Genomic DNA, 10,481 nt, shown 5'->3' on the forward strand with positions numbered 1-10,481 from the left:
TTTGTAAGAGTGTGTGTGTGTGTTTTCCTCAGCCACATTTCTTTATCGTTAGGTTTTTAAATCAAATCATTCCTGATACTTTCGATTTACCAAAGTGCTGCATTTATTTAGGGTTAATTTCTTTTCCCTTTTTCTAGGCACTTGGAATGGCACGACTAAGGTAGCTATTAAGACCCTGAAGCCGGGCACCATGTCTCCCGAAGCCTTCCTGCAGGAGGCCCAGATCATGAAGAAGCTCCGGCATGATAAGCTCGTTCCGCTGTATGCTGTTGTGTCTGAAGAGCCAATTTACATTGTCACTGAATACATGGGCAAAGGTAGCTGACACTCTCTTTCTTTACTTTCTTCATGTGTGTTTATTTATCAGTTCAAGCAATGACACAGCAGCAACTTAATAATATGCAATAGTAATTTGACAAATTGATTTGAAACAGATGAAGTTTGAAACAGATGGCATAGATAGATAACTACATATAGGTTAGCATGTTTCTAGTTTGGATTGGCATGTTTCTTGCTAAGTGGTTTATGGGGTGTTCTTAGTAGTTGCTATAGTGCTGCTAAGTGGTTGCTAGAGTGTTCTAAATGGTTGCTAAGGCCTTGCTAGGGTGTTCTGAGGTGTTGCTAAGATTGTGCCAGGGTGTTCTATGTGGTTGCTAGGCTGTTGCTAAGGCATTGCTGTGGTGTTTTGACTGGTTGTTTAGACGTTGCTAGGCGGTTGCTAGGGTGTTCTGAGTAGTTGCTAGGCAGTTGCTTACATAAATTAGCATGGTTCTAGTATGAATTAGCATGTTGCTAGCATGTTTCTAGCATAAATTAGCATGTTGTTAGCATAGTTCTAATAATAATTAGCATGTTGCTAGCATGTTTCTAGTATGAACTAGCATGTTATTAGCATGAATTTAGTATGAGTCCAACCTTAAGTCACAAAGTTTGGTCCAATGTTAAGTCAGTGGGACTTGTCCAAATTTTCCAGGTCAGTTTTTGGAAAAACGAAAATTGGATCAGTTGAAAAAGATATAGCAACTTAATTCAGTATAGTTTGAAGGTTTGGAGTTGCGTTCCTAACAGTCTTAGAAAAAGAAGACGGAAGAAGAAGAATAAGTTTTGGTAGTATAACAGTATGTTGGCTTTCTCAATTCACCATAATAAAAAAGGGAAGGTTTTTTTAACGTTTTTTGCGTTTTGGAGACATGAAAACAAATTAAAATGGATATTAAGCTGCAAGATGTTCTAAAATTATTGTTTAATGTACTAAATTTATTGTCGCAAGAGTAATGTTAACACCATTACACAAATTATATATTTATTTTATAGATCATATGTTTAAATATAATATTTATGAATCCTACGTTTAGATAAAAAAAAAAAATTCTATTAAATGTGAAATAGTTAAAAAAATTGTTATTATTAAGAGGTGACATACTGCTTTGGTTCAAAAAGTTAAATTGTTTTCTGATATCTGCATGAGTAGGTATATGCCTTAGGTAAGTTCAAACCTTCTCCAGAAATGGTTTTAATTTATATACTCGTTTGTTACCCCCATAAAATGCACCACAATCAGAAAATCCTTATTGACCATATTAGGTTGGTCATGAATGTTAATGAACTCCGCTCTGATGCAGCTCACAGTACCTTTTTCTTTCTCTTTAATGTGTGCAAAATAATCATATTTAATGTTGTGTTTTAGCTACGAAAGGCTGTGCTACATTATATAGTTGGTTTTTAATTAATGTTGTAAATATCTTGTCTTTGTATCATTTAGGCATGGGCCGGTATAAGATTCTGACGGTGTGATAACCTTGGATAAAAATATTTCGATTTCATGGTATTACGGTATTGTGCTCACTGCTCTAAAATATCTTCTTTTTAAATGTCTGGGTAAAAAAACTAAAACTTTTTTCCCTTTAAAAAAAACTCAATATATTCTATTTTTCTTTTAGATTTATGATATTTTGGAGCAGTAAACACGTCAGGCTATATAATTCAAATAAATCATTGATGTTTTCATTTGTTTTAAAAACACAGATTTTTTTTTACAGTTTGAAACGGCATCTTTACATATTTTTTAAAAATAAACAAACCTAAAAAACAACAACAAAAAAAAATGTAAATAAAAAATCTTACATATACATTAGAAGCGTTATTACAGATTTTTCCAAACCACAGTATACCTTAAGAACGGTTATCGTCCCATGCCTAGTGTCATTTATAATACATGTTGGAAAGATCTTCAATCGATACCTCTGTCTTTCAGGGAGCTTGCTGGACTTTTTGAAGGAGGGTGAGGGTAAATACCTCAAATTGCCCCAGCTGGTTGACATGGCTGCCCAGGTAAGAGAGAGAAACCCAAGCACTGTTAACCAGCCAGCTTTGTCGTCCTCTTCCACATTTAGTAACACACACATCCACCCGATTATGAGCAGAACCTGGATGGGCTGCATTCTCCCAGAGCGCCATGGTTTCAGTTTCAGATTCCATCTGCCTGTCATATTTATTTAATATCTGATATGACATCCTGCTGCCCACACATCTCTCTCTGGCTCTATGATCCTCATTTCCCGCCTAATGCCTGGAGCACTTAAACGCCACTCCTGTGGGGCCACTTCACTTAATGTGTCTACTCAATTCTGCTCTGTTCGCTTAAAAAGCTTGCCATTGCTCGCTCACGATCCTCTCTACTGCTCCATCCCTCTCTCTTTCTGGTCTCCCTGAGTCCCTTCACTGCCACTGAGCTTGGCTGAGGCTTCAATCTTCCTCACACATCACAGTTTGCGAGGAGACGCTTATGAAAACCTTTTGGACAGCTTTTAAGTCTGAGATTATTTCTTACGTTCCCTCAAGAATGTTGCTTCCCATTTTTGAGTTCTCCTCTTTTAAGCTTGTTTAGCAACCTGTTTTCATGCTTTAGGGCCTACTCACACTATGCCATCCGTACTGTGCCCAGGCCCGTTTCCTGAATCGTTTGAGAAGTGAGTGCGCTGAATCGGGCTCAAGCACGGTTCACTTTGCCGGCCCTGGCCCGGTTGGAAGAGGTGGGCCTGAGCGCGGTACGTTTGTAGTGTGAGTGCAAAACGCGCCAAAGCCCGAAACTGAAAGCAAGACGTGACTTTTAAGAGACTGTTTCATATGGATTTATTAATAATTCTTACTGTTCAGTGAACGCAAACTGCCGTAGCTTATTAAATACGCAAACCCCTCACTGCACGACAGCTGCGCCTTCAGCAGACCTCCTCATTCCTGCAGCACAAAAGCTTTACGATTGTTTATGAGCCCCAAAAGTGGCGGTTCTGTTCGGCGAAATATCTGACTGCGTGTCACCACATCCCTAAGGACTGTTTGGCAAAATATTTGACTGCATGTCACTGCATATCAAACTGACTGGAACGATATAACTAGAGAAATTTCCACTGTGCTGCTAAGTGAGAACGAGTGAGAGCGCTTCTCACTGAACAGCGCAGCATCGATGACGTAAGCGTGCCCAGGCCCGATTGTGGTGTGAGTGCGGGCCATCGGGGAAGACGGGAGGGGGGAAAAGTGTGCTTTGGCCCGGTTCGAGGCACTGTACCTAGTGTGAGTACGGCCTTGGAGACTTGCCCATCAGCAGCTATTTAGAGTTTTCACATCTGAAAGTTAAAGCACAACATTATTTTTTATGAGATTGATCGTTTGACCTTTAGAAGATACATTTAGGCAAGAAGTCGGAGTATGTTTTCCTAAATTATAATTTATTTTTGCCAAATTCAGATTTTGTGCCTTTTAAAGATTTTCTGGATTGCATTTATTCGGTTCGTTTTATTTTTGTTCTGCTTTCTTTTTTTTTAATAGTTAAATTACATTTTTTAAATCAAAATGCTTCTCTCATTAATTTTAGTAATGAAACATTTTGAAAATGAACATTTTACAGTGACCATTCCCTTTTTATTTCTGTTAAATTAGTCTTTGTTTTTCTCTTTTTCTCAAGTCAACTAATGTTTAAATTATATTTTAGAAATTAAAATGGAAACTAACGTCACACAACTTACAATACAATTTAACATTTTACAGTAGCATTTCTGATTTTTTACAGCAGTGTTATGAGCTCAATCATTATTTTGCCTCATTTTCAATTTTATTTCTGTTAAAATTACATTTTAAACCTTAATTCTTTGGTATTTTTATATTTTATTATTACTGTTAGCTTTTTATGATTATTTTAGTTAATTTCATCAAGTTAAACTTTTATATTGATGATGTGTAATGCCTTTTCTTTCTTGATCACACATGACGATAGCATTTTCAAATAAAATTATGTGAAATTTAAACAAAAAACAATGTCCCTATAGTGAGGTTGACTGGAAAAAACCACACATCACAAAGTGCTTCAGTATGTGTAAACAATTGTGCTATTCATTCACTCCTATTTATTTATTTTTTTTTTTTTTCTAAAATGTAGTCTTTATTGTTATTTGATTTAAGTACAAACTGATTTTAATTTATTCATCGAAAAAATATCCAAAATTAAATGATAATAGGGATCTTAAAAAATGTGACTTTCCTGTGCCACTAAAATATCATTTCCATGACAAGATGTGGAGAGACAGGTTGGCTTTTCTATGGGTTGCTGTGAGTTTCTGGAGGCTTGATTTCCTGTTGTCTTGTCTAGATTGCAGATGGCATGGCCTTCATCGAGAGGATGAACTACATCCATAGAGACCTGAGGGCTGCTAACATCCTGGTGGGAGACAATCTGGTTTGCAAGATTGCTGACTTTGGCCTGGCTAGACTAATCGAAGACAACGAATACACTGCTAGACAAGGTACACGCACAGAAATACCATGTTAGCACTTTCTATAATCAAGCTTGAAGCAATAGTTGCATAAATTCCTGCTCACATTTTGTCTGATTGTGATTTTCTTAAATAATTACTTTAAATTCCAGTCATGCATTGGGCTAAGGGAATGTTAAGTGAATGGATTAATATTTTGATCTCTCTCTATTTGGTAATGTGAGCAGTGCATTCTAATTCTGTATTATCCCCCCCAAAATGATGTGATTGTATCAGTAGATTTATATTCCACTGGGATCAGGTTGTAAATTAAAAGTGCATAAAAATATTAACACTTTTTATAATTAGGCTTGATCATAGGCCTGGTCATAATTCATCAGATGAATATGAATGTAATGAAGATTAAGATGATTGTGAATATTTAAAATAATTAGAATTATTATGCTTTTTCAATTCCAATCATGCATTGCCTTCCTACTAAAAGAATGTCCTGCTATCTCAGCGATGTGTTAGGTGAGCAGTGCATTCTAATGTTGTAATATTATTATTTATTATTTCACATTTAAATAATTACATTACTACAATAGTATTCCACTGCTTTCATGTTAGAAATGAAAAATGAAATGAGGAAGTGGGAACAAAAAATGTGAACACTTTCATAAATATGCACGAAGGGATAATTGCATAATATCCTGGTTATCATTTATCTGATTGTGAATATTTTAAATAATTATAATTACTATGTGCTTTAAATCCCAATCACATATCCAACTGAAATAATTAGAATTTTATGGTAATTTTTGGACTCTCTTCTTGGTTTATCAGAATGCTACGTAAGCAGTGAATTGTTATATTATAATATAACAATAAAAATATCATATTTATTAATTTACTCTGGGTTTAGGTTGTGAATAAACAATAAACCAAGTACATAAAGAAAAAGATTATCTATAATCCTTATATTGTTAATGTTATTATACCTTTGTGCAACTTTTAGTTAAGAGGTCTTAAGGGAAATCAACGTACATGTAACAGTTATACAACAGTTCTTGAATCTAATTCGCTGACAGCTGTGCAATATACTACTATTATCAGCACTTATTTAACCTCTTCACCTATGTGTATCACTCCGCCTGCAGTGAGTGCCAAGTGGAGGACTAAACTCACAACAGTTTGACACTACAATACTGTGGCTGTCGGACCGCATCATGTAGTTTTGAGACTTGTATATAGTGTGTTAAGAATGTAAATATACAAATGTGTTTTATTTGTAAGAATAATTGTGAATGAATAAATATACTTTTTTTGTCAGCCAGAATTGGTAATCTGAAACTCAAACTTTTATGTTCTTAAACATTATTATAAACCAAGTTGAACATTAATTTAAATATTAATATAAACAAGTTGGATTTTAACTCTCAATAGCTAACATTTTTTATGGTTAATAAAAGGAAATGAAAAATATGCAGAATGCAAGTCTGGAAAAATGCTACTACTGGCAACAAAGCCATTGTGCAGGAAATTACAAGGCAATCAGCATATAATCATGCACACTTACTGTCTGAATGCATTATCTCCCAGAATGCATTGTGATTGAAGAAATAGTTGACTCGCCATTACCTGCATGAATGGTGATTTTTCCCAGCAGGGAATTTTGACAGCACAAAGACCTCTGAGAAGTAAAGTGAAAAAAAAGACATCCCATACCACAACCTCAGTACTTTTTTATTTGTAGATGTTTATTAATGATCTTTTAATAAATGATGAATAGAATGGCTCATTTTCTTTCAGCTGTGTAAAAATTATGCTTTTTGCTACGTCAGTGGCAAGTAAGGTTCATTTTTCCCTACTTGTATCCACTGATTTAAGTAGTGTTGAAGTAGACTGAATGTTTTAGAATGCTGAGATTTGCTTTGCTTTAGTAATAGGCATCAAGTCTGCTGCAGTAATTAAAGATTGTGTGCCATTGTTCCTCTAGGAGCCAAGTTTCCCATTAAGTGGACTGCGCCAGAAGCAGCTCTGTACGGCCGATTCACTATTAAATCTGACGTCTGGTCCTTCGGGATTCTGCTGACAGAGCTGGTCACCAAGGGCAGAGTGCCATATCCAGGTGAGAAATACTACAATTCAGCAGGGATTCTGTGTTTTGTTTTTGCTGTTTCTTTCACTTGTTCGTGATCACATTTTTTTCACGTTTGAGATGGAATTATAGGATTTATTTAAAGAGATAGTTTACCCTTGTTAGTGTTTTCAACATTTACTTCTAATGAAATTTCCACAAAACATTTATTTCTTTTAAAAAAACTTTTTGCTTCTTTGAGAGTTCATGTAACCAAAAGATCATAAACAATCAACTATCAGAGGAGATTTCATCTACTTTAGATTTTATTTATGTTAGTAGTAGTCATGCACCCAAATAAAAAATCTGAGCCAAAACCAAAAATTCAGTATGTCCCCTTTTTTAACATTACTTGTAATACTTGCAGATATTTATTTTGTTTTCATAAATGTAGGAAAATTACAAATTAAGATAAGATTTTGAATAATGTCTTAAACAAAAGACATCTATTTTTATTTATAGCTTTAAATTTGTATATTTGTATATTAACTTTTTATTTTATTTGCTTATTTATTTTGTCCAAATAATTCTGTTTATTTAGTGCTGTTACTCGTAACAAAAGATAAAGAGATTGTTGGTTTATTTATCCTTCTTTATCCTGTTGTGAAAAGGCTAAATATAAAAGCTAAGATTGTTCAATGTTTAAACTAAAAAAAGCTTATTGCAATTACCGAATGGGAGGCAATTAGAGAAATGCTAAATTCAGTGTACTAAACACTACATTCCCTACTAAACAATGATCTACACTGATGCATCACAAAAAGCAAACACAGAAGCTCAAACATGCATGTGATGCTCAGGAGCAAGTAAGGTTTGTTCTCTACACTGTTTACTATATTGGAACTCGGATGAACAACTTTTATATAGATCATTTCATGATGCCATTATGTTGTTCTTGGAGTTATATTCATTTTCAGTCAAGGGATCTCAGGTTTCTTTGGTTAATATTTAAAAACACAAATTAAGATTTATGATCAAAACAAATTAAGTTGTAGGGATTTGACTTTCTCCAGGTTGAGTAAATGTTGAAGGTATTTACATTTTATGGGTGAATTTTAAGATCTCCCTAACATTATACACCACCAGTGACACACTAAACCAGCTCTATTGGTAGTCTTCAGGTTGACTCATAATGCACAGGCAGGTGTGCTGAAGCAGGGTTGGGGCTGGAGTCTGCTGTAGGTAAATCTCCAAACCGAAAGGTGCAGATTCCACTGTGCCCCCTACTGGACCAGCCAGGCACTGCTGGGCGTGTTATTACTCTTCTGAAGGAGCCATCTGGCTGAGACGGGCATGAAGGACTGACTGGGCACTAGTTCTTATGTACCACCATCTGTCCATCCCCTCTTCGCACTTGTCCCTCACACGGCACAGTCTGTCATTTATACACTTACCTAAAGCCTCTTGACTGATGCTGCACATCACAAACCCTGTTAGGCTTTCATCAGTCATTCAGCTGTAGACTCTTAGAGTCGCTCCATTATTGATGGGCATCAGCTCTCATGCAGATTTCTAGATGAACTTTGATTGAAGCAGCAACTTTGCTCAAGTGTGGCTCAGTTGTTTCAAATCTGGGCCGGTTTCCAAAGCTTGTAGGTTTTTACTCCAGTGATAAAGAGCCTTACGCTAGCTATGGGTTTTCAATCACTGCACATTTTAACATTATTCAACACACCTGATTCAGCTTATTAGTCATTAGAGATAAGCTGCGTCCTAAATCGCACACTACTCGAGTATGTTTGTTCGTTCATTCATTCATTCATTCATTCATTCATTTTCTTGTCGGCTTAGTCCCTTTATTTATCTGGGGTCGCCACAGCGGAATGAACTGCCAACTTATCCAGCAAGTTTTTACGCAGCGGATGCCCGTCCAGCCGCAACCCATCTCTGGGAAACATCCACACATTCACACACACACTCATACACTACGGACAATTTAGCCTACCCAATTCACCTGTACCACATGTCTTTGGAATGTGGGGGAAACCGGAGCACCCGGAGGAAACCCACGCGAACGCAGGGAGCACATGCAAACTCCACACAGAAACGCCAACTGAGCTGAGGATCGAACCAGCGACCTTCTGTGAGGCGAACGTGCTACCCACTGCGTCGCCTACTCGAGTATGTATTACATTTAAATTTACTACAGGACTGATAGAAAAGTACATTCTATATAGTATGAATCTGAGTAGCATGAATGAAACTTGAACGTTCTACATCCTTCATTTGTCATTATCACTTGACCTACCTGCTTCAGTTGTGTTGCTTCACTCAAATTCATAAACTCTCTCATGTGTCATCATGGGATAGCGTAGCGTTCATTAAATGCGCATTTCAAAATCTCACCAATACTAGGTCATCCAGGTACTTTTCAAGTGCTGTATTTCAAATACTATGAATTTGGACATAATTCTTGGCTCACATAATGTTATTAAGAGACAGTATAGTATGGAAGTATGAGATTTTAGGCGCAGCCATGGTCTGTATTAGAAAATAGGAGGGTCTGTGGTTGTTGCATTGGAAGAACATAATCACATGAGGCACCTCAGTCTATCATTTTTATGATGGCCAGTTACAGCTCAGGGAGATCTGTTTCTTGTGGATTAACACGTACATCCTGAGAGTCATATTCTATATTTGTTGGACAGCTAGTAAATGATGAGTAAGATTGCAGTGTTTGGAATGTGCTGTACTGTGTGGGGAAAAGGTCTAGTGTTGCCCTATTAGCTGCAAATTGTGGTCAATACACTGCATATAAAGCATATTAAGATTAATTTTAAACCATAAATACTAAACACAGATAATTAGGTATTAATTTTTTCAGTTTTTGTTTTGTTTTGGTATTATCGTTATTATTTATTATCGTTTGGTAGATAATAATAATAAAAAAAGGAGTTTCTCCCAAAAGAATCTGTGTCTCCAAAAAAGCAATGTCATGAATTTTTCCAAACGTTTGGTGTTGTAAGTTATGGAGACAAGGGGAAAAATTTGAATCTGTAGAATGGCAAAGCCTTTCCTTAATTGTCTTAAGCATTTCCGTCTAAGCTCCAACAGGAAATCCAGCTTTCCACTTATTATAAGATTTATTGATTCGAGTTAAGCACAAGTACGCCTTATTGTTATGAGTCATTATGTAAGTGCGTGTAAATGAAAATGGGCTCTGCTTAGAAAAGTCACTCAGGGCTTTTCGCATACACGAACAAACTTTATAAGCGTCACAGGAAAAGAAATGACTTCCTCTAACTCTAAAAAAGCACCGCTTTACACTTCTCTTCTTCTCAAAATCCATTCAATTGTCAACCCAGTGAGTTTTGTTCTTGCGTGTCACATACAGCTATGAAAAAATTGACTTATATTATATTATATTATATTATATTATTATATTATATTATATTATATTATTTAGTGCTGTCAATCGATTTAAAAAAATAACTTATCAATCACACATTTTTTACAATTTATCACGATTAATCGCAATTAAAAGACTGAAACTTGTCATTTTGGCTGTTCAAATGTAAAATGTAAATAAATGTAAACTATTAAAATTCTAAATATGATTAGCATTTATTATGCATTTATTTGATTTTTTATTTAAC

General features: G+C 35.6%; 1 protein-coding gene across 5 annotated transcripts in view; it reads left to right on the forward strand.

Moving 5' to 3' along the window:
• yes1 (YES proto-oncogene 1, Src family tyrosine kinase) overlaps window positions 1-10,481 on the forward strand; it is a 339,868-nt gene that overhangs the window by 324,676 nt on the left and 4,711 nt on the right. For all 5 annotated transcript variants that reach the window (XM_073915087.1, XM_073915077.1, XM_073915080.1 and 2 more), the window contains 4 exon segments: window positions 138-317; window positions 2,255-2,331; window positions 4,643-4,796; window positions 6,745-6,876. In XM_073915087.1, coding sequence (XP_073771188.1) covers window positions 138-317; window positions 2,255-2,331; window positions 4,643-4,796; window positions 6,745-6,876 — 543 coding nt within the window.

The sequence above is a fragment of the Danio rerio genome, chromosome 2 (assembly GCF_049306965.1).
Source record: "Danio rerio strain Tuebingen ecotype United States chromosome 2, GRCz12tu, whole genome shotgun sequence".
NCBI lineage: Eukaryota > Metazoa > Chordata > Actinopteri > Cypriniformes > Danionidae > Danio > Danio rerio.